Below are 25,863 nucleotides of genomic sequence, written 5' to 3' on the forward strand. Positions count from 1 at the left end.
ACACTACGTGTATATGACAACCAAGGCAGCCAGCATGGCTGGGCACAGTGAGGGAGAGGGAGACGAGGCATCTAAAAGGTAAAGGCAGACACTGTACACTGCACTAGGGCATGCTTCATAGGCATGATAAGGACCCTGGATTTTGTTCTGAGTGAGATGGGAAGCAAATAGCAGGTTTTGACCAGAGGCATGCACTATGATTGTTATTTTTAAATGATCTCTCTGGCTGTCATGTGGAGAACAGAACACAGAGGCCAAGAGTGAAAATGGAGATGCCAACTAGAAAGCGACTGCACCTGGCCAGCCAAGAGCTGGTGCAGGCCTAGAACAGGGCAGTGGTTGGTAGGGTGATGAGAAGTGGTAAGATTCCCAATACAGTCTTAAAGTTGACCCAGTGTGAACATGGGATGTAAAAGAAAGGAAAGAGTCAAAGACAACTCCAAGGCTTTTGGCTTGAGCAACCAGAAAAAGGGAATTTTCACTGACTGCAATGAGGCTAAGAGAAGAATAGATACGGGAAGTAAGAATTTAGTTTTGAAAAGATTAAATTTGAGACTGGGTTGTAGGGTAGGCATGTGGACATATGAATCTGGAGTTAGGAGAGGAAAAAGTATTGGAGAATTAAATTTGGGAGTTACCAGTATATAGACGAAATTTAATGAAAGTTAGACAGTTAAATATAATGTGAGGACTGAATATTGGAATATAAGTATTCTATCACTTCTGATTAAATTGAAGAGCAATGAACAAAGGAGACAGGCAAGGAAGAGTCATTGAGGTAGAAGAGAAACAAAGAAAGTGGTATCCTGGGAGCCACGTTTAAAAAGTGTTTCAAGGAGAGTGATCAATTGTGTTGAATAATGTGGAAAGGTCCAGGAAGAGGAATACTGATAAATTACCACGGTATTTGGCAATGTGGAGATTACTGTTGACCTTGACAAGAGCAGTTTCTATAGGATGAGATGGAAGTAACATGATGAAACCTGACTGAAATGGTCCAAGAGAGAACGGGAGGACGGGAAGTGGAGATGGAGAATATAAAAAAGCTTTTCTGTAAAGGATAGCTGTGAAATGGGGAAGGAGAAATGGGAGGTATTTCAGCATGTTTATGTTATTGGTTTTGTTTATGTTCCTGGAAATGATACAGTAGAAGAAAAGCTGATGATATAGCAGAGGACGAACATGTGTAGGGAGCCTACTTTTGAGTGCTTGACAAGATGGGATCTAGTGCAAAGGTAGGTGGCCTCAGGTGGCGCAAAGGCAGTTCACAAGGAAGGAAAGCAGGAAAGACACAGAAGCAGGTAGGCTGATAGATTTGGTTGATGGAGGATATGTGAGTTCTCTTCTGATTACTTTAGTAGCATCAATGATACATAAATCAAAGTCATCAGCTTTAAATAAGGACTGAAAGGAGTGAGTACGGGAAGTTTCAGAAGAGAGTAATATGACATAAAATACTTACCCTGACAAGAGGTAAAGTGGGAAACTACAGAAACTTAGTAGGATCACATTGGAACTCACTCAAGGTTAGTGATCACTCGAAAGTGAGACCAGTCAGTGTGACTGTTTTTCTCCAGCTTCCATGTCTATTCCTCATGAGTGCAGGTGCAGAGGAACTAAAGGTAGGATTTAACCAAGGTTGGAGTTTTTCTAAAGTAAGTATAACAAAAGGAGAGAAACGTTAGGAAAGGATAAAATGGTAAATCATGGAGTTTAAGCTAAGTTGGAGTTAGAATACTGAACGAAGTAAGCTGGAAATGTGGGAGGTGACAGGTAGAGTGGGATGCCTACTACAGAGACTTTAGAGGATGTAGAATTATTAGTAATGACAAGATCTAGAGTGCAGTCATGGGGTGGATGATTAAAATAGGCACCAGAACAAATTCAATGGAGGAAAGGAGGTCATAAAACTTAGAGGTCAAGTTATTAGATGGACAGTCTACATGTATTTTAAGTCCACCAAGGAAAATATCTGAAATGGTGAGAGGCAGAAAGAGGGAAAGAAGGTACTTCTGTGTTTTATTTTGAAGAGTGACATAATTTATTCTCAGGGACCACTAAAAACCTTGGAGTATTCTTCACTTCAGGAACAGCATCATTTCCATATACAGTGGATATAAAACACTGCCATTAGTATGCACAGGAAGCAGCTATGTTATAGGCTGTGCAGTTGTACTGAGTGCGTTGGAGAGGAGGTTTAATTGTTTTCTCAGGCCAAAAAATCATTGCGGCTAAAACATCTTTTCCCTAACTATATTAAGGTAAACATGTAAGAATGTGCCTGTTTCCAATGAATTACACATCTTAAAATAACAGTACAAAAAAGTGACTGATAACTTCCTCTAAGAATGGTTAAACCATGATAGTCAATTTATAGATAATATGGTCATTAAAATGATCATATGAAGACTATAATAACTCAGGAAAAGTGTGTATATGTATATGAATGTACAGTATAATTCTTAATATCTAAATATCCCCCAAAGCCAAGTATTTTAAAACCGGGAGGAAAAATACCAGTTCAAAATTATTTTTAAAAAAAAGTATTTGATTGAGAGTGAATTATGAATAAATTTTTTTCTCTTCCAGATTCTACTTCTCAAGTTTATATTAATTTTATAATGAGATAATAAATGTAGGATTTGTGATAGGCTTTTGTTTAAGTTAATATAGCTTTTTGTCAAGTAAATAATCACTCTCAATTTTACTAGTTCTCACAAGATAATTGTTTAAAATGATGTATATTTATACAGTGAAGAATAATGTACTAAATGGTTCTCAAGGAGCATAAAATAGTTAATTCAGCTATTAGAAGCACTGGGAAAATCTAACTAAAGGAATTTCAGTAAGCTAAATTCCACAAATAAAAAATGAGTAAATGAATCACACCAGGGAGCATGCTAAAAATTACCAAAAATGTTCACTGTCTTCTTTCAGATCAAACAATACTTTATGATGATATTTCAAGTTACTTCATTTTTAAACCATGACTAATTACAATGCCAATGCTTCCAAAATCAACAATGATCTCACTTTTAAAACATTCTTGTCAGGATAACATTTTCTTACTAAAACATTACTCTCATTCCTTTTAGCCAACCCTAATATTGAGTTCCCAAAAGTTTAATCAGCTACATTTTTTTTTATCAAATGGGCCAATTGTTATAACATTTGATGGAGCAGGGGTTTTAAAAACGTTATGAAAAACTAAATGACTACTTAAAATGGTAGTCTGAAAAAATGCACTCTTTCATCAGAAAGAACAGCTATATTTGGTCACATGCCATATTACTAGAGGAGAGATATTTTGCCCATTTTGGTTAAAAATTAAAAGCTTTATTAGGCATCTTCTCACTGAACTGATCACTGTTAAAGAAAAAAAACTGAACCTCACGCATTCTGATTACTAATGCTATTCTCAAACGGTGGTGATGAAGTGGTCAGTTCAGGAACTGTAGGGTAAAAGTAGTCCTGGGCTTTGAGTTTAACCCAGTACACTTGACATTCACACCAAAAGCTCAAAAGAATGCTTGGTATTAGGAGAATATAATTTGCTGAAATAGTGTAAAAGATTTTACTCTATATTTTGACCAACTTTAATGGTATAATAAAGCAAATGGCATGCAAGTTTCATGGAAAATGTTGATAAACAAAAATATTTTTGAACAAGAAAATTAGTGTTTGGATTCAGGTATAAACCAAACACAATGACAATCTGAATATGAGAATGAACACTTCAAGACAAATACGCCAATCCCTATTAGAAAGAGTGTAGGGACAAAATTAAATTTAAAAGCTTTTTTGCACAGCAAAGGAAACCATAAGAAAAACAAAAAGACAAATCTCCAGAATGGGAGAAAATATTTGCAAATGATGCACCTGCAAAGGCTTAATTTCCAGAATATATAAACAGCTCATACAACTTAATAACAAAAAAACAAACAACCCAATCCAAAAATAGGCAGAAAACCTATACAAGCAATTCTCCAATGAAGACATACAAATGGCCAATAGGCACATGAAAAAATGGTCAATATCGCTCATTATCAGAGAAAGGCAAATCAAAACTACAATGAGGTATCACCTAACACCAGTCAGGATGGCCATCATTCAAAAGTCCACAAACGTTAATTGCTGGAAGGGGTGTGCAGAAAAGGGAGCCCTCCTACACTGTTGGTGGGAATGCAGTTTGGTGCAGCCATTATGGAAAACAGTATTGAGATTCCTCAAAAAACTAAAAATAGGCTTACCATATAATCCAGCAATCTCACTCCTGGGCATATGTCTGGAGGAAACTCTCATTTGAAAAGATACATGAACCCCAATGTTCATAGCAGCACTATTTACAATAGCCAAGACATGGAAACAACCTAAATGTCCAGTGACAGATGACTGGATAAAGAAGCTGTGGTACATTTATACAATGGAATACTACTCAGCCATAAAACAGAATAAAATAATATCACTTGCAGCAACATGGATGGACCTGGAGATCATCATTCTAAGTGAAGTAAGCCAGAAAGAGAAAGAAAAATACCATATAATATCAGTCATGTGGAATCTAAAAAAAAAAAAAAAGAAAGAAAAAAGAGACAATAATGAACTCATCTACAAAACAGAAAGATTTGCAGACACAGTAAACAATCTTACGGTTACCACGGGAAAGGGGGTGGGAAGAGATAAATTTGGGAGTTTGAGATTTGCAAATGTTAGCTACTATACATAAAAATAGATTTTAAAAAGTTTCTTCTGAATAGCACAGGGAACTATATTCAATATCTTATAATAATCTTTAATGAAAAAGAATATGAAAACAAATATATGTATGCATCTGCATGACTGGGAGATTGTGCTATACACCAGAAATTGATACACTGTAACTGACTATACATCAATTAAAAAAAATTTTAATAGGAAAAAATGTAATACTAATAAAATTATTCTCAAAAATACCTCTAGGCTGTGAAGTGGAGTATACTTAGATTATCTTCTATGAAATTACAAACATTGGTTTTAAATTTTAAAATATCTGTCTACATTTTATAATTCTATGTAAACTTTCTAAACTGCAATACTTTGGCATGAATTTGAAAAAAAAAGTTCAGAAAAAGCACTGGTCTGGAAACAATAAAAATATTAACAATAATGGTAAGAGCTACATTTATTAAATGCTTAGTATATACCAAGTTCATGATTTATCTTTTTGAATCTCATGATAATCTTATTTACAGAGGGAAAAACAAAAATTCAGAAAGTAAATAAATCCGTCCAGGATCACACAAATAATAAATGACAGGATAAGAAGTTAAGGATTCCCTACCAAACAATGAAGTTTTAAACTGTTTGAGAGGCCCCCTCGTTTTTATATGCTTTAAAGGTGTATGAAACCCTAAAAGGTCTCCGAGGAGCCTTCTAAAAATAAATTATTGTGTCTAAGCATCCTTACCTTTCCTACAAGAAAACTGAGGCCCAGGAAATAAGGTAACTTGTCCAGGACACTACTAGTCCTGTCATTTTTTTTACATAAAGAATTCTGTGGCTTAAAAATGTTTTAAGACTACTGAACTTGGTGAGTATGTCTAGGGTCTCTTTCAGTTCCAAATTTTGTTTCAGCCTAGAAACAGAAATACGATTGTTCACTTAATCATCAAAAAGAGACAGTTCCACTACCTTACGGTTGAATTAAAGCATTTTCCAGCAAGCAGTTGTCATAATCTTAATCTAGAAAGGTTTTAAAATGGCTTTAATTCTAAAGTACGAAAATTAAACGGTGTCCCCTTCCTCCTTTTTAATGACATGTTTATTGGGAAAGACTTATCCCCTATGACTATTATTTAGTGGATGGAACCCATTCATGAATCATGAAATCAAGTTAATAATCCATAAACAGCATTTTTTAAAAATTGAAAATAACTAGAATAAAAGTCTAACTGTATTATAAATAGCTAAGTATTGTTTCATGATATGTCTAGATGATATGTAGCTGTGCAATCAGTCCTGACAAAAAATTTATTTCTTAACATGGGTCTCAATCAAAATAAACTGAAAGCCACAATGCTAGAGTCTCAAGGCATTTTTCACACGTAATATATCCGACATGAAAACAGTTACTCAATTACATTTCGATGATTGACATTTCCACGATCTACACATAAAATATTTTACTTTATGTAATTATAGTAAAATTATTGACATGCTGAAGAGCCAACTCTACAAAGACATGCAAAGAAATTTTAGGAATGCAGCATATACAACAGTTTTCCTAAGAAACAGAAACATAAAACTATATGTAAAGCAACAAACATAATGTTTAAAGAAAGTATGTGAAAGGAGCCAGGGCTCCTTGAAGAGATGGTGATTCCAAATCTGGGCAGAAGAATATAAGACGAACATGCAACATCTTGTGTCAGAAAGCAAAGAAGCTATCAGAAATTAGGCTGTGTCAAAAGGATGCAAGAGTCAACGTAAAGGTTTCCCACCGATCAAAGATGGGAAAATTTGGCTTCAAAGAAAATAATGACTATAATAAATAGAAACAAATATATAAAAATTCAAGAGTTCAAATAAAACAAAACATTGATCACTTCCATGGTTCCTAGGATATCAACTTATTCTAAAATTGGGTAAATAAAAGAACCAAATATTTTTCCCCCTTTTCCTTCATCAATTTTTTGCATTTACATCCAGAGAATTCATGAAGGAAAGTTCTTCTTTGAGAGAATTCCAGGTTTAAAAAGGAATACAAGACAAACTTAGAAGGTCAACAAATTATAATCCTTAATAAAATAATAAATAATCAGCAATGGCTGCAAAAACAGTTAGATAAAAGATTGAATAGGGAACTTTATAGTGGATGGATCAGGCTGACGACCCCGAACCCACTGATCTTATGTAACATGACTGAAAGAGGGACAAGGCCTCCTAATGGGACACACCAGGGAGTACATATAAACAATATAAAGTATTATTGCCCTAAAAGAGAGCCTGAAACTGATCAGTTCTCTAGATTTAACTATCAGTTGTAGGAAAAACAGAGGATAGAAAAAGATGTTTAAAAAGACCACACAGATGCAATCAGATAAATTCAAAACATGAGAAATTCTGTAAGATCTGTCTTCTTCAATAAATAATGGCAAGGAAAAAAAGTAAATGAGAAATTGTTAAAGAGTAAAAGAAACTTAAAAGACTCAAATGGAACCCTGTAGACCTTGTTTGGATCCTGATTTGCACAAATCACAAGAGAACTTTTTCAGAATTGGTGCAATTTGAATATAGACTAGATATCAGGTGATATTAAGGACTTGTTTTTTATTTTGTTGGGTATAATGGTAATGTGGTTTTGTCATAAAAAGTTAAATATTTTTTTAAAATTGATAAGAATGAAACATGACATATATACAGAAATCCACTTAGTAGACTGATAGATAACAAACATTGTGACATATAGATGGTCCCTTCTCAAGAAAAACACTTCATCTTTCCTCTAGATACTGACATTCCAAATCACTAAAAACGCACTGTCATCCAACTTCCTGCTTTCAAAGGAAGGTATTAAGGATACCTCAGCTGGGTAAATGCCAGACAACCAAGGTTTGTTTCTGCTTCAGGGTGTTTTTTTTTCCCATTTAAAATGTAAATATATATTCCACATAAAATAGTTTAAAATGTCACAAACATAATTATACTATGTCACTATAAATATTATATAAGAAAACTTACAAAATAGCAGAACTGAAGGACAAGCACGTTTCATCATCTTCTTGAAGCACTGAATTTATTTTCTTCCCTGTAGCTTTACTTATAGATGTCTTCAGTTTCTTAGCTAGTTTTTTTGGTGTGTTGGTTATAGAAGATTCTTCTGTACAGCAACTATATATTTCCACCTTTATCTGAAAGTCTGGCCCTGCTTCATTACTAAAAACAGGAACATTCAAAATGTTAGAAATTTAATTTAGTAGAAAATAAAATTGTAACATCCTTTGATATTTTCAAAGCATTTGAAATCAGCATCTACAAGAGGTTTATGTTAATATATGCAATTGAGACAGAATCTTCCTGTGTTTGTTTAGCATCTAAGAGACCTGAGAGAGTCACTGCAACTTTGACCTACCAGCTTTTAAAGGAGGGAAATCGTAACTCAATTTAACCAATACATACAGGCAAATTACTTAAAGAAAAAGGATAAAATGCTCTGGTCATTTTGTCGCCAAGGCTATTTCTTCTCGTCATTCCTTTAATATACCTATTTTTAAGGTATTTACATTACATGTGATTTCCTGAAATGACCATTCCTCCAAAAGAAAAAGATTTGAAAACAAAAAAGAAAAAGAAACAAAAGCTTTCTTTTGCTGAAACCTGTAGTTTTCATGTCTTTTTCATAAAGAATCACTTACAGTTCACTCACCACTGTGCCCCTCCTTCCTGCGCCACCTTTGTACCTAATAACTCTAAAATAACACTTCACTATTTGGCTATACAGAAGAGAACAAACGAACAAACAAACAAAACAAATATAAAAAGATATATTTCAAGGCATGAATTACTTGAGGGTAAATGCTGTCTTGGTAATTTTGTATTCTTAATCTAGCATAAAACGTATTATGTATTTATTAAACCAATATGCAGAAAATCTGCATTGTCAAGACTAGCTTTCCTTTTTCTCGGACACAATGAACTACCTTTACCATAAAAGACTGTGGTGATGTTACTAACAATAAAATATACTTAAAATTGCAAAGGAGGTCCATCAGCAGTAGATGTTGCCTGTAGAGGAAGATCCATCAGTCACAGAGATTTTAAAAATGCAGTATAGACTTTGTAAGATTTAAATAGCCAATCTATAGTTTAAATAAATCCATGGAGAATTACTTCCAAATATTTTTATAGTTTAATATTTGGCAATTTTTAAACATACAGTATTCCTGGTAATGACTAACAAATGTCAATATTTAGAGAAAAACCAGAGATCCACAAATATTGAATACTCGTTAAAAACAATCATAACAAAAAGCACATTTTTAAACATTTAAAACATCTGTGAGCAGTTATTTTTAGAACAATTTAAAATATTTACAGAATTTTTTAAAAATTATAAATCATGAGTTATCTTCTCAAGTAACTTGCATTGTCCTTTCTGTGAAAAAAACGATTTTTGTCTGTGGTAAAAAACAAACAAAAGTGATGTGAAGAAAAGAGCCCATTAACAGGATGATTTTGGCAGAAAAAAATGTATTAGTAATAGTTGATAATGGAAATAAATGTAGTTAGATAAATAACCAAAATTAATTTTTTATTCCCAATTATGTAAGCATTTGGCAATATCTGGGGGAGTCCTAAATAAATTCCTTTAGTTCAATAGAGCGTATAAGATGGCCTGCACTACTACTACTAACTCAGAACAATGCGTTTTATTTTTCTGTGCTGTACAATTACTTATGGGACACTGGACAGAAGCCACAAAACATGGTTTGCAATATTTTTCTTAATGCTATGTGAGTGGGAAAACTAGTACTTTCAATCTCAACTGTATAGCTCCATAGCTAAAGATCAACATATGTTGATTTTATTTTAACAGGTAAGTAGCTATTAATATTGAGATACAAAGACACTATCTTTGAAACCTTGTAAAAAATACAAATCACACACTGATTTAGGCCAATAGAAAAAAAGGCCAGGAAAAACTTATGTTAGTTAAAAATGATTTCTATGGCTACCTGAGGAGTTCTTTCTGGTTCTGTATTATTACCACAATAAAATGAGCCTGTAAAAGAGCAGAGGCAATAAAAACAGCTCTGCAGATCACCCAATTTTTTATTGTTTTGGAATACATGAAAGAAGTACACCATAAGAAAAAGAACATCTCAAAATTTTACTAAAGTAGTTTTCCTACGGTACATATCTCAGGACTATCTTATAAAGTTGTTATATTATTTCAGTATTTCTGTAACTAAATCTCCTTTATGAGATGTAAGAACCTGGTTTATATTCAAATTCATTCTATATAAAGTAATGCTATAATGAGATTCCATTGTATTCATAGCTTTACTACTAATGTTACATGATTTCCATTTTATTTTACATTAGAAAACTTCAAGTGCAGAAATGGGCTTCTTTTGAATAATGCAATTTAAAAAATCAATTTAAATATTTAAAGACATTACTGCTTCAAAAACAATCCAATGATTTTGCCTTCCTTTGAAAAAGGTAGAATTTTAGATTATTTTCATTCAATGAAGATTAAAAAATACTTACAATATGGTTACATTTTCAAAACATATATCTGTGATTGTTTTGTCCACAATCACCATGTCAGTATCAAAAACTTCAGCTCCCATTTTGAATAAACAAAAAATAGCATAGCGCTGTGATCCTAGAGAAGAAAAACATTTAAAGCAATGATTGTGATTAATCAAGCCTACATTATGTTAAAATCCACCTGAAAGTGAAAAAAATTAGCTTAAATATTTGTTAGTATTCTTATTTTCATACATTGTACACTATAATCTTTTAACTTTTTATAGCCTGTTTTGTCAGTGTATATTAATATCTTACCCAACTAGAGCACAACCACCAAGCATCAAAAAATTAAGTTAAAAACAGGCCTCTCAGCAGCCCAAAGTAACCACCAAACTCATAAATTCTATTCCTAGAAAACTCTTTATGTTTTAATTAATAGCAAATTTATTATTGTTATTATATATATATATACTATTTCCCCTGTCATTTTGGTTTTTAAATATATTTAAAAAAACTAAGTTTTCTATTACAAGAGGTTAAGAGCAAGCACGTTAACAACAGCCAAACATTTTCCACCAAACTTAACAGCAAGGGAGGAAACCACAAAAACAATAAAAAGTAGACATGTGAACACAAAAACCATAGCTGCTGGGCCTTTTAATTTGATGATTTTTTTTCAAAGTATCAGGTGATTAAACAGCTAAATCCTCATTATTGAGAAAATGTAGCTCTTCAGAAAAACTTAATTCTCTACAGCAATCAGAAAGATGTATTTAATTCCCACATGTATTGCTTTGTAAAGTAAATTATATTTTCTAATTGAATAACAAATATACTAACCTGATTTTGGATTTTTCATATAAAACTAATTATTCTCAGTATGATTTAGTTTTTAAAGTATGAAGAACAAAGTTATCACAATAGGCAAGAAAGATAAAGGATTGTTCGTATCTTTTTTGTTTTGCTTCTAACAACTAGAGATCATTTAAGGTTAATTTCCATGACCCAAGCAATACATGGATTTGTTAATATTTGTTAATAATTTATTTATTTGTTAAATAAAGCCATAAAATGCTGAAGGGGAAAAAATGAGATCAAGCTAAAAATCTTTCCCTCTTATACCCTGTTAAATAATCTGAAGTAACGAAACAAGGCAGAAAAGATCTCCAAGATTTCTGGTCAAATAATGTTGCCTTTACCTTTACTCCTTAAGCATTTTCCTTTGTTCCACAACTCCCTCCCCATCCATTACTCATTACCCTTGCACAGGTTCTCATCAACAAGACTCTGCTTATTCTGTCCAACACATCAATTTATTTCAGCATGGAAGTTTTCTCCCAGAAATCACAGACTAAAGAAAATCATACACTAAAGAAAATTTTCAGTTAGAATTAAAATCATACATACGTTCTTTATTGCTGAAGTGATCAGAGTCTTTCCACATTAGTGGTATACGAATATCTATAAAGAAGGGGAAAAAGAAATGACAAGTAATAATTTTGGTGAATTTCAATTCTTAGAGTGAAATAAACCTCTGAATCCCGTAATGGAGTTGACCATTAAAGCCAATATAGAATTTTCTAACACTGTGATGTTTTCTCTTTAAAATAGTTTAGATGGGGAATATAAAATGTTACGCTTATTTAAATAATTTACTAAGAAAACCTACCAACTATTCAAGAAATTAATTTATTAAGTAAGATCTGCAATAAGCTTATGCCATAACATTTGCATTTTGATTTATGTTTTTGAAATAAGTGAATCATGGGGAATCCAGTGTTGAATTTCTGTTTTGGATAAGCAGTAGCAGCAAATGTAGTTAAATACACTTCAAAGTCATAGAACAGTAGAGGTAGAAAGGACTTTAGAACTTTTATCCACTATGCAAACAAAAGATGAAGAAAATTAAGTGACTTGTCTAAGATCATTGGTTTTTGGGAGAGACCCAGCTCTTGACAAACAAATCCAAGCTCTTTCCATTAAGAAGATTTAACTTGTCTACAAAAGAATTTGCAGATCTTTGTATATTCATGTTACAAACTGTAGCATTCCTCTTAAGAAATAAAACTAAAAAGGGAAATGCGTCATTTCTTTCAGGCCAAGAAAAGGGCGTACGTTCTAAAAGTGATCTAAACATATTCCTCTCATTCACACATTCTTCAAACTATAAAGTGACTGTGTTAATGATCTTAATTCCAGAAGTCAATCTAGAGCTTTGACATAGTCAAAATTTTTCATTCCTAGTTTCCTTCACTCTGCCCTTTTTTGGGGGTGGGGGGGAGGGACTGGATTTATTTATTTAAAATGGAGGTACTGGGAAATGAACCCAGGACCTTGTGCATGCTAAGCATGCACTCTACCACTGAGCTACACCCTCCCCTCTTCCCTCCACTTTTAATACCAGGTTAACATTATGTAGTAACAATTTTCTTCTGACATTCCTACACTATCTATGTATTTTCAGTTAGAGGATTAACACTCTACAAAATAGATTAAGATGTGTGACTATAACATACGACAGCACAGTAGAGATCTCAATGGTAAAGTGAAGTAGTTTCAATTACTCAAAGAGTACAAAAACTGTATCAATCCCTCAAACTTTTGTAGATAATTTGTTTAAGACACTTCCATATTACACTTAGGAGGTTTATGTGCATATTTTTGTACCTATTAATTATGCCACTTTCAAATAATTGTAAATCTTTATGAACATCAGCTATTTGGCTACCTTTATGTTGTGCTTCTCTTTTAGATCCTATGATCTTTTGTCTACATTTGTATTTCTTTAGAATTCTTTCTAAGGTTCCAAATGCCAATTTCCAATTTCCTTTCTAGAACAGCTTTCTACCACTCCTTCATCCCTACCCTTCCCAACCAAACAGGATGTCTGAGTGCTCTTCCCACTGCTGCCTTAGCATTTCTGATAAAATATATATATATATATATATATATATATATATATATTACGGAGCTCTCCCCATATGACAAGCTAAACACTTTACATATATCTCATCCAACAATGATTTTAAAATATATTTACCAACAGTCAAGTGACAGGATTTAATTGCTTAGATATGTATTTCCTTGATTAACAAGAAAAATGTTAAAACATCTATTGGCCTGTTTAGTGAATCTGTTTGTATCCATGCGCCATTTTTCTGTTTTTAAACATATTGCTTGTGGCTTGTACTTTCAAAAGCTAATTATTTCTATGTGAGATTTTTGAGTATGTGAGGTAAAAACAAATATTCTTCTTATAAAAAGTTGTTACAGCTCTATTTACATATCTAATAGGCCTTCTCTTCTCTGATTTAATGATGCCATCTTTATCACATATGCCATTCTGAGTGTCTTTTCTTTGGCTACATGCTTTATGAATCTAACAGAATCATTTATTAATTACTTCCTATCCTAAAACCAATACCATACTATTATAACCCCTGAAACTTTAAAATATATTTTACTGTCAGAAATACATCCTTCCAAAAACATCTTATTCTTACTTGCTAATTTCTTTAATTTTAGAAATATTTTTTTCAAAATTCCCCCTCCGAAGTGTTTTATTAGAATTCTCTTATCCAAATTCATTTGAGAACTGTTAACTTTACAATATTCTATCTTTATATAGAGTAGCATGATAGTTACCCTCACATTTTTATTTAGGTTATTCTTGGGGTACTTAATGTTTTTGTTTGGGGCTTTTTATTGTAAAGGAGATCTTTTTTGCCATCATATTTTGTAACTTGTTATAGCTGGTTTTGAGAGTGGCTACCACTTTTTGTATATTTATCTTGAATCTAGCCACTTTCACTGACTTCTTTATTAATTCAAATAATGTTTCAATACATTTCCTTGGATTTTCTAGGTCTATAATCTATCTTCAAATAGTACTCAGTTTGTCTATTTCTTCTCAGTAGTTTCACCTTTCTTTCTATTTTAGCTAGAATTTCTAAAACTGTGTTGTGATTTTAATAGACGTTGTTATTCTGTTCTTGTCTTTAGTGGGATTGCCTTTATTGTTTTATAATTATGACTTGGCTGATGACCCATTAAAGGGCCTGATTCTTGCCTGACCACAGTTGCTGACTCATTGCATTTCACAACTGTTCTTTTTCAGAGCTGTTCTTTTCCTATTAGGGTAATATTAACTATTTACACTATGTTGGGAGGAACATGGACCCTGGCTTCCTTTGCTGTACACCCACAGTCTGTTGGCAGTCTTGCTCCTTCCCATGCCTAGCTATGTCAGAGCCTCAAAAGGAAAAGGTGGACATTTCTTGTCTATTTCCTAGCTGGTCATGTACTGTTCAGGTGGCAAAGGATGTGTAATTCACTTTTTTGTAATTCACTATGTTTTTAAATTCACCTTCAAATAGTAGAAATTCCTTCCAGATTCTTGCAAATGGTTGACTCAGTTTTAGTTTACAGTATTCTTAGTTTTGTCTTGTTAGTATCTTAATCTACACTTTAATGGAAAACTGAAAGAGCCCTAATAGGATAGCTAACTTGATGCTATCAGGTCCTAGAAGTCTATCATTTTTAAGTGAAAACTGAGGTACTGTATGAGCTGATTTGGCTTTAGTCTTTGAGTTAGTAGTCAGTGAATAAGCTAAGACAATTACCACATGCAATTATCTGCTGTTTAGCAAAAATAATCAGGCTAAATCTAAATCATTCTTTTTAATTTTATAAAGATCTTGACAGTGAGTGGTGAAGCTGGAAACAGAAAACCCAGGTTATCTCCTGGAAATCAATGTAATCTCAGAAACATTATGAAAGTTTGTTGCAAATATTCATTTTGATCAAAACAAAAGTCACATTTGCATTCCAATGTCAAAAAACTGATTTATAAGTAAATTGGTTTTCAATGTACTTTGTTTTTATCTTTTACAACTACACACACAAGATATAATTAAGTCCAAGCAAAGATGAAATTACATGTGTATCCCATTTTCTGAGACTTTCAGTTCCTTAATTTAAAATTATCTTTTAAAAAGAAGGAACACATGCAGAAATAAGTTTAATTTCTATACTTGAGTATTTGTGGTCAGGAAAACAGTTTTATCCTCTTATTTTAAATGCTTTTACTTAAACATTCTTGTAAGTGGACAGTTAATGCTAATTTCATGAATTGCTCCAGTCAATAAACTGTTCACTATGAAATGACAGTAGAGGCCAACTGTATCACAGCATTTCAGTCTTCAGTAGCAACTTAACATATCTCATTTGTGTACTGAGTGGCACTACATCAGAATCAAGGAATAGAGGATTATGTTTAAGTATTTTTAGAAAATCCTCTTTAAAGAACTATAATATTCTGCTTTTTCACATTAAAATGTACTGAACACAGTGAACAACTAAACTGTAAAAGTGCTGTGTTTGGCATCAAAAGGTAAAATGAGATATAAAACATGTTTTATTTCACTCATAATTAGAAAGATGAAAACATAAATATAAATAGCTATAAAACAAGCAGCAGATTTTTATACAGTTCAGTTATTTTTCTAAAGAATTTCTGCTGAGGGCAGTTCCTCTGATTTAGGACAATTATGTCATATGTAAAATTCAGGTTTATCCTACCTGTATGAGAATTTTTATTTACCATAAAGACATTTCTGAAAATAGTTCTTTGGGGAAGAGGGCCTGAAATGCAGCAGCAGACTCCCTGGAGCTAAGACAGCAAGGCTTTTGGCCAATGAAACAACCTAGTTATTACCTAAGGACAGATGGAGGTTTGTTGTTTGCAAAATGTACTAACGAGATAATATTTATAAAAGGTGAATTATCGAACTAGCATACACAGAAGTCAGCCATTTATTTATTCACCTCAATCTGGGACATCTCCAAGCCATTGTCTTTAGCTTTCTTAACACTTTGGAGAAACTGAGACAACACAGCATAAGTGCCATCTAGTGGTAAAGGGTCTCCTACTGCATTAAGAATTCAGAGAAGGGAAACATCACTTATAGCTGGAATGATAACAGGGAAGGCTTTATAATGAGCAAAAAGATCCTGAAGATAATACAGTTATTTTGAGAGCTAACTGGGTATCAGAAACATGGGGTATGTTGACAGAATGGGGAGAGAAACATATGGCTAAAGCAAACAGCTTATGTATAAGAGCAGTGGAAGAAATAACTAGAAAAATAGTTGGGTCAGAAAAGAAAACGCTAGGGGAAAAAAATCTAGTCTTTATCCTATGGGCAACAGAGAGTAGTCATCCATCCAATCAGTATTCACTGAGCAATGACTATGTACAAGCATTGTGTTAGCTTCTGGGTATATAGTTATGAATAAACCAAACATAGTTCCAACTCTCATGGAAATTCTGGAGTAGATCAACATTAAAAACATTATTGAAACTTCTGAGCAGAAATGGAATGGAGAATCAAAAGACTTGAGCCTGCAGCCCAGTTCAACCACTTTCAGGAAGTCATTTAACTTCTGAGTCTGTAGGAAAAGAGAACTACCCTACTTATTTCACGAAGTTGCATTGAGGAGAAAATTGCATATACGTGTAATGTACATGAAAGTTTTTTCAAACTGTAAAATTCTATGCAAATATAGAGCCTAATGACAAAAACCATTTTAGAAAAAATATTTAGAGTTACACAAAATAAAATGAAAAAAGAGAATGGACACAGGGAATTAAAAAGCACCCACCAACTCAAGCAAGTTACTTATAGAATTTATTCAGCAATATAGAAACAATCCATTAGAGCATACCTGATATGGCAATCTTTCCTTTACATGCTGTTCGTGCTTTACTTTCAAAATTCGTATCACTGTCAAAAGGAAAAAAATGTTAATAAAAAATCTTTTCTATTAATAAATTGTTTTAACAATCTTTCACAAATGCCTAGATATTAAAAACAAACACATATTCTCAAATAATAATGACTGCTAATTAATATTAACTACTTTACCAAGCTTGGCTTTAAAAGAAATATACAGAGCCATTCTCTTTGATTTTTTTCATGTAAGCTTTACATTCCCTGATGATTACATACTGGTTTATTCCACAATGAAAGCCTTTTGTGATCTCTTACATTTATAAACAAAATGTGCAATATTTGTCCAGGTCCCAGGAAGTATAATACCATGGGTCACCATTTAATAAATTACATTTCTAGTTTACCAGATTATAGTTCCCTGAAAAAGTTAATGAATTTCCCAACCATGAACTTGTTGTATCTTATCCTTATATAATCTAACAAATATCAAGAAAATTACTCTTTGCTACATATTTATATGAAGTAATATATTTCATTCCTTTGCCAGAAAAAAAAATCAAGGTTTATACTAAAACAATAAATAAACTAAAGTGGCAAAGGAAGGGAATGGCCATTTAGAAAGAATAAAATGTGGAGAGGAAAATATTATCATGACAATTAAAAAAGTCTCAAAGGAAATTCTTGGTGTATAAGACACACTTCCAGATCTGACTGGAATATACTATTAACATAAATTCTTTTTCAACATACTTATCTCCTACTACACCAAATCAATCCCATCTTTGATTATTTCTCCAATATTCTATTTTCCTAATAACCTGCATTTAGAGATTAGCATTCCATTTATAGAGTAATATATACAAGAATATTATTCTTTGTACTCTTTTTTGGTCCTTACTTAATTTGGCTAGCTAATTAACTGCTGGTTAATTTAATTAGATACTTCAAATATGTGATAAGATAGAAACTTTTCATTTGAACATTGTTTTGATTCTAAGAGGGTGTACAGAGAAAGACTGGGTGGGGATTTGAAGTGTATCTAAGTTTCAGAAGACTATGACACCATCTCAATGCATTTCAGCAACCTTGTTAAAAAGATGGCATACATACTCATTACCATACACCCAAGTTTGAGAACAAAATACATCATCCTACTTTTTCTTTTTTTTTTTTACTCTTACTGGATTAAGTACATAAGTATTATAGGTGAAATATATTCCAAATGAGCAAAAATAATTTACTGCTGTACTTTAAGTTAATAAGCTTATATGGGACATTTATACAGTATTTATAGACTCAAACACCAGGTATAACTAAAGTAATGTAGTGTGCTTAAAGTCATAAATTCTCAGGATCCTATCTAATTACTTGATGGTCACACTGGTATTTAAGTTCAAATAGGGAATTCACTCAATCAAAAAATAAAAGTACCCATTGATTATTTCAAAATGTTTTCCTGAATCATAAATTTTAAAGAGTCAAATTCAATATTTTAGACAAGTTCAGTCTGTCATGTTGGAGAATATCAGCTGGCTTACTAGTTCATCAGAGTAAAAGATTCAATTGAATAGTCTACAATATTGTGGTGAAAATAATATATTGAAAAGCCCACCAGAAATGAAACACAAATCTCAATTTCCTTAAATTGGTATAAGAAATACAATATAAAAATAGTTGGCTGGCATTTGTAAGTAATATTTCTAGAAACACCTTCTATAAGAGCAATGCATAACATAAATTCTTAAAATACTTATTCAGTGAAAAAAATACAATGAAGCTCTAATGCGGTAAGTAACTTGAGTACTATGGAATAGGTCATAGATTATGTTAAAGTTGAGATCCATTAAGTATTATTAAATTGGATTAAAATTAAGGCTTTGGCAGACAAGTGAAATTATAAAATACTAGAACCACCAAAAGCAAACTTCCTGAATATTTACCCCCCAAAATTTCCCCCTCCAAACTATTCAACCTCCTGGCAGAGTACAGCTTTCTTCCTTGTAACTATAAATAATGTGCACAGGCATTTCCAGGACCAGTCAATAAACTTATCATATACAAATATTTTCAAACTGTAATATAAATCTAATTAGCCATACAATCTTACAGAATAAGTAAGTCTGTTTATTAAAAATGGAGAGATGAACTAAAGTAATTCAGCCTCACTTTTCTGAAGCTTGAATTATTTTCAATTCAAATAACTCCTCAACTGTTATTTAGGTTGCTAGAATGTGATTTTTTTCTAATTAATCCATATTGACAATAAAATTGTTATATATTATCTATTTAAAATGTGCTACCGTAGGTAATTGCTTGCTACAGTTAAATAAATACTTGTTTGAAAATCTGCAGTGTTAATGCCAGTTCTAAATTAGAGAGCCAGGCTGATAAGCAAATAACCACAAAATTATTCAAATAAAACACAGCTAAATATTAGTGTACCTTATTCTCATGAACTCAGTGTAGAGCATTATTTTGGTGAGAGTTCTAAATACTAATTTAAAAGATAGATAAAAATATAAAAGACAAACTTTTAATTTTGTTTTATTTCTTACATTTCTGCCTGTAGGTAAATAAAATGACCAACAGAGGGTGCCAATCAGCCACTCTGTTGCTCAAAAATCTGTACTAAAATTGAGTAAATACAGATTATCCTATTTTATATTGTTCTATGTGGGAATTTAGAATAGCATTTGTTTGCCAGAATTAACAAGATACAATGAGAAATGACACAATGATAAAAGTATTTTATATTTTCTTAATGATGTACTAGAAAAATTCTAAAGATGATTCTATTATTTGAAAGCAAATTATAAAATCCTTCATCTCTTATACAAGTAAGTGAAAACTAAAACACTCAGAAATGCATCTGAGAAATATGGAATTTTAAACCATTCTAAAACTTTGTGGTATAAAATTAATGCCTTCATAAGCATCTTACCTTGAGAAGAAGAGTTTTCTATTTCAAACCATGACATAAACTCTTTTCAACACACATCAAAAAATATAAAGTTAAAAAAAATAAAATCAGTAATGTTTTTTATACACCATGTTTTAATGTAGAAATATCAGCAGTTCGTAAGTTTAACTTGCAGCCTACATTTTCTATTTTTGTTTAAGTTATAGTATATAAGCAATTAAACTAGGCAACAGGAGTATAAGAAACTAGTTATTGTGGAATTATTAAAATCACAATTATGCTGAATGATATACATAATTAGGTCCTTTAAATGACTTTGGCCAGTAGTATTTTTACAAAGCCAAATAAAGTTTCAAGAAGACGACATAGATTAGTAGGTTGGGGCAGGGGAGAACATTACTGCTAAAATGTAAACTCTGGAACAACAGGGATTTTTTGGTCTATTTGCTTACTGCTCAATCACCAGTGCCTGGTATGCAGTTCATCACATTCTAAGGTGCTCAATAAATGTTTAGTGAATATTAAATGAAGAAAAACAGGATATGGTCATTTTGATGGAGCAGGCAGTAGATGTAGACAAGTTTTAGATTTGAATCTTACCCATCAATAACTAGTTAATGTTAATGAGTTGCTGTTAACATCTCAGCCACAGCATCCTCAACAGTAAAATAACAGAAGTATCTACCCATCTAATAACTACTGAGTGAAATAATATGTTAAATGTATTCTGTATCATTCTTAGAAATGTTACACAAATACAAGGATTACTTTGGGAGTATTTATATTTTTGGCCTCAGTATTTGGCTTGGAGCTTTTACGGAAGAGGCACTAAAACATTTGGGAAAGTGATCAGACTATCACTTCCTAGTTTCTGTAAGATAATGGTAGCCACCTAAATTCTCTTCAGGAATCCTACAAAAGGTTTCACATCAACAAGGAAAGCAAATAAAATCACCTATAGCCCATACCTACAGCATAACTAGGAAACAGAGACTATAACAAATTTCAATTTACATGTAAGTGAAGAAATTAAATCTGAACCCATCAAAGCCAGCACCTGGAGGCCTTACCTCAGTAGAGTCATAGATACACTGCAAAACACAAAATATCCACTTGTGATTTCTTCTAGAAGAAAAGAGAATGGATATAAAACCTGGTGGCTACCACAGCACTGGTAGAGGCTCCAAAAGAATTCTGGCTCAAAAGTGGTTAATCTTTTACTATATGATCCAGCAATCCCACTCATGGGCATATATCCTGAGGGAATTCTAATTTGAAAAGATACATGAACCCCAATGTTCACAGCAGCACTATCTACAATACCCAAGACATGGAAGCAACCTAAATGCCCATCAACAGATGACTGGATAAAGAAGTTGTGGTATATTTATACAATGGAATACTACTCGGCCATAAAAAATAGCAAAATAATGGATTTGAAGCAATATGGATGGACCTGGAGATTGTCATTCTAAGTGAAGTAAGCCAGAAAGAGAAAGAAAAAAACCATATGATACCATTTATACGTGGAATGAAAAAAAAAAAAAAGACAAAGAGCTTATTTACAAAACAGAAACAGACTCACAGACATAGAAAACAAACTTATGGTTACCAAGGAGGGGAAGGGGCTGGGAAGGGATAAATTGGGAGTTTGAGATTTGCAGATACTAAGTAATATATATAAAATAGATAAACAACAAGTTTATATGGTATAGCATAGGGAGCTTTATTCAATATCTTGCAACTTATAGTGAAGAAGAATATGAAAATGAATATATGTATGTTCATGTATGACTGAAGCATTACTTTGTACTCCAGAAACTGACACAACATTGTAAACTGACTATACTTCAATAAAAATATATGTATACTAAAAAAAAAAGAAAGTATTCGGGACCATAAATATAAAAGAAGCTCTAACCAAAAAAAAAAAGTGGTTAGTCTTGTGGAGAAGAGACACGTGATACACAATAGGGGAAGTATTCTCTGACGGCTTGGTGGAGGAGGAGGGGAAACAGAAGGAGGAAGGGGAGGGAGAGGAGGAGAAGGAAGAGGAAAGGAGGGGGAGAACGTAAAGGAGGAGGAAGAGGGGAAGGGGAAGAAGAGGAGGAGGGGAAGAAGAAAGCAACTGAAGTTAAAAATCCTAAGAAACAACACAGTATCAAAGCATCAGAAAACCAACTAACCAACATTCCAAAAGGAACCATTTATTAAAGAAACTGTTTTTTATAGTTCCAATAATAGAAAACACTCGTGAACTAAGAAAGCAAGTAACCACTTCTACCCACCCCTCATCCCTACCACTTGGCCCAGGAAAATCCTACATCTGACATATTTCATCAGAAACAACAACAACAAAATACCCAAACATCCATAGAAAGCTACTATAAAGTGAAAGTAGAATTAGAACGATTCAGGTGATAAAAAGTACTCCACCAGCAACCTCCAAAAAAATAAAGTAACAAAAATTGCAATGCAATACAATAAAATGAATTAAGTGTAGTTAATAAATTAATGCAAATATGAAAGAAATCTGAAATCTAAAACCTCAGACTAGTAAAGGACAAACAGTAAGTAAACATGCAAAAAAGGGGAGGGGGGGAGAAAGAACACGGAAAGAAATTAGAAAAAAATAAAATAAAATCATTTCTAAAATAAAGAGAAAAACACAACATGCCCAAGGACCAAATGACAAAACTCAGAGTACACTATGGGACACAGTGGATGAGAATGAAAAGAAACCAGAAGAACAAAAATGAAATACAGAGTTTAAAAATATCAAAGAGAACATGACAGACATAGAAGATAGGCAAAAAAGATTCAACTTGTGTGCAACTGGAGTCCTTAAATAAGAAAAATAAAATAATGAGCTAGGACAGAATTAATGCTTTTTTCCAGAGGCTTTAACTTCAGGAAAACTTTCTGAAAATAAAAGGACTGAACCTTCATATTGTAAGGGCCCTAAATGAGCCAAAATGCTCAGCCTTAGGTATATCCCAGTAAAATCATCAGCCTTTAAGATAAAGAAAACTATTTTTAGCTTCTTGATACAAAAAAAAAAAAAAAAAAAAAAAACCCCAAGTTATTTACAAAGGGAGAAAAATCAGTCAACAAAGGAAATAAATTAGACATTACATTTGTTGATAACAAGACAACAATGGAGCAAGGTATTCAAGAAGCTCAAGGAAATAAAAGTGTTGGCCAAGAATTTTGTATCTAGCCAAGCTGCCCTTTAGGTACCAACACTAGAGAAAAGCACTTTAAACATGCAAAATTAAAGAAAACTGTACTCATATTGCATAATCTACTAGATCAAGAGCTTCCTTTAAACAAGGGATTATTTTGGAAAGCACAACACAAGGACAGGTAGTGAACATTGTATATATGTAATTGCAGATCAAGGACTAAAACAAAGGTACTAGATTATACTAGATTAAACAGCCCGTGCAAGAACACCCTAACCCTCCTTTGTTGCCCTGAAAGCACTTAACAAAGCTCCCACGGAAGATACCCTCCCCTATGCCAGGAGGATGGAGAATATCTTCATCGCCAGAGATAAGGGAATTCAGAGCAGAGGAAGCTGTATAATCAAACATTGCTACTACTTCATTAATTTGCCACTACAAGCCCAAACCACTTTCTTTTGTCAAATCTTCACAAATAATTTATTCTTTGTCTAAAAATAAACAACCTGCTTTGGTCACTTCTTGAGTCCTACACCAATGGGACAACCATACATACAAAATTAAATTTGTTTTTCTCCTGCTAATCTGTCTCGTTATCAATTTAATTATTAGACCAGCCAAAAGAATCAAGAGGGTTAGAGGGAAATTTGTCCCTCCCTTAAAACAGACAAATACAAAATGCAGAATATTTTTAAAGGATATTTTTAAAAGTCTAGACTCTTCAAAGCATCAATGGAAAGAAGTTGTTAGAAAAAGGTAAAATAATAAAAGAAACTAAAGAGACATTACCAAATGAATCTTGATGGAATTCTGGTTTTGGAAAAGCAACTATAAAGAATTTTCTCCTTACAACCATGTAAAATTGAGTATGAACTGAATATTGGATGATTATTATGGGATTATTATTATTTTACATACAATAATCATATTTTGGTTTTGTAGGAGAATGTTCTTGTTTTTGGAAGATACATGCCAAACTATTGAGATGTCTATGCCATATTGTCTGAAACTTATTTTCAAATGGTTCAACACACACAAAAAAAGAAAAATGTGCATGTATGTTTTTGTGCATATGTGTGTGTATACGTACAAGGATAAAGCAGGAGAATGGACTGGATGAACACACACAGCAGACTATTAACTGGTCCTTCTGGGTGGAGAATATACAAATATACATGATGTCTATCATACTACTCTTACAATTTTTTACGTATGAAATTTCATAATAAAAAGTTGGTTTAAAAAAGTGAACAAAATATAGAATAAAAAATGACAATATGGAATATGGCAAGAATAGAGGCCAACAAAACACGTAAGACCCTAAGAAAATAGAAGAAAGTAACAAAGAGTAGTAACTGTTATATAATTAACTATTAATAAATTCTAATCCTATTGCTCATCATTACACATGGAAGGGAGGATGGGGCAAAACATTATTGTTCTTAAATAGTTAGCACTGTTAGGTGTTCTAGGGCATACAAAGGAGAAAGAAAAAAATAATCAACATTAGTTGAATAGCCTCCAAGCTCCAAGTTCATAAACAGAATATAGTATATAACAGTGAGATATTTATCATTCAGATGCTACTGGAACTAAGATGAGGCAAATAATCATTTTTGAGTCCTTGCAACGAGCATAAAGGAAGAAATGATCATTTTCTGAATATAATTATCAAAGAAACTGATGATTCAGGTAGGATGTTGCAGAACACAAGAGACCTTGTTAAATGGAAATGGAAGATAGGGCACACTTCAGTATAAGCAAAAGCACTGAAGACTGGAAAATTCAAGAACTGTTTTGGGGAAACAGATCAAGCCTTTGGCTAAGATAAATATGTAAAGCAGAAATTTGAGAGAGAAGACTATGAAAGCAGTTTGAGATCAGACCACAAAGATCCTGGAATTCAACGCTTATCTAAGAAATTTTAGATTTTAAGAAGTGGACCAATATAAGCAAGTCTTTAAGTAGATATATACGGCTATACCATACAGGAAAAAGGTAGGGAGATAGTCTCATTTACCAGTTAAAAGACTAGCATATTGACAGATTGCTATAACCAAGCAATCCTATCTTCTAAACTAAGGAAGTAAGCTGTCTGTGCTCCCACCCCTCACCCTCATTACCTACCGTCTGCTCAACCTAGAAAGCTTTCTATAGCCTACTTTTTTTGTCACCCTGATTCTATTGTGAATTTTACACAAACTTAGGTATCTTTTGTATATTTAGACATAAAGTAGATAGTATACCAGAAGGTGTTTCATAACTAAACACAATTAAGGAGAACAAAGCTTCTGTTACATTATTGGGTTATGGTAGTGGACTATTTAACCAGGTACCAATATTCTCAGATGGTGGTTTTAAAAAAAGAACAAATAATATGACTATATTACTGATTTCTCAACTGAGGTTCCTCATCTAAATCACAGAATGACTATTTTCTCAATTCTCCCATAAACAGTATAAAACCAGCACTATTCTAGATACACAAAAGTTAAGTCAGTATATACAACGCATGTCTTAGGACATTAGGGCTTAACTCTTTCCTGGAACCCCAGTTTAAACAGGCTGTAAAATGAAGTAAGACTACTTGCTTAATAAATTCATAATAAATTGAGAAATAACTGAAACTGTTTGAAGAATGGTTGTTTCTGTACAGAGAGGAACTTGAGTGAAAATTATTTATTAGAAAATCCCAAAACTCATTTCTCTCATCAAAAGTTATTCAATCACCTCTATGTCTGCCTGTTCTTAAATAGTTTATCTAAAAACTGGTTATTTCAATCATTTT

The 25,863-nt window shown here is 32.6% G+C and overlaps 1 protein-coding gene across 5 annotated transcripts in view; it reads right to left on the bottom strand.

Moving 5' to 3' along the window:
• RTKN2 (rhotekin 2) overlaps positions 1–25,863 on the bottom strand; it is a 157,697-nt gene that overhangs the window by 120,324 nt on the left and 11,510 nt on the right. For all 5 annotated transcript variants that reach the window (XM_074374068.1, XM_074374070.1, XM_074374067.1 and 2 more), the window contains 4 exons: positions 16,963–17,021; positions 11,644–11,697; positions 10,252–10,369; positions 7,720–7,914 (listed from right to left, as the gene is read on the bottom strand). In XM_074374068.1, coding sequence (XP_074230169.1) covers positions 7,720–7,914; positions 10,252–10,369; positions 11,644–11,697; positions 16,963–17,021 — 426 coding nt within the window. The remainder of the gene's footprint in view (positions 1–7,719; positions 7,915–10,251; positions 10,370–11,643; positions 11,698–16,962; positions 17,022–25,863) is intronic.

Source organism: Camelus bactrianus, chromosome 11, assembly GCF_048773025.1.
Source record: "Camelus bactrianus isolate YW-2024 breed Bactrian camel chromosome 11, ASM4877302v1, whole genome shotgun sequence".
Lineage (NCBI taxonomy): Eukaryota > Metazoa > Chordata > Mammalia > Artiodactyla > Camelidae > Camelus > Camelus bactrianus.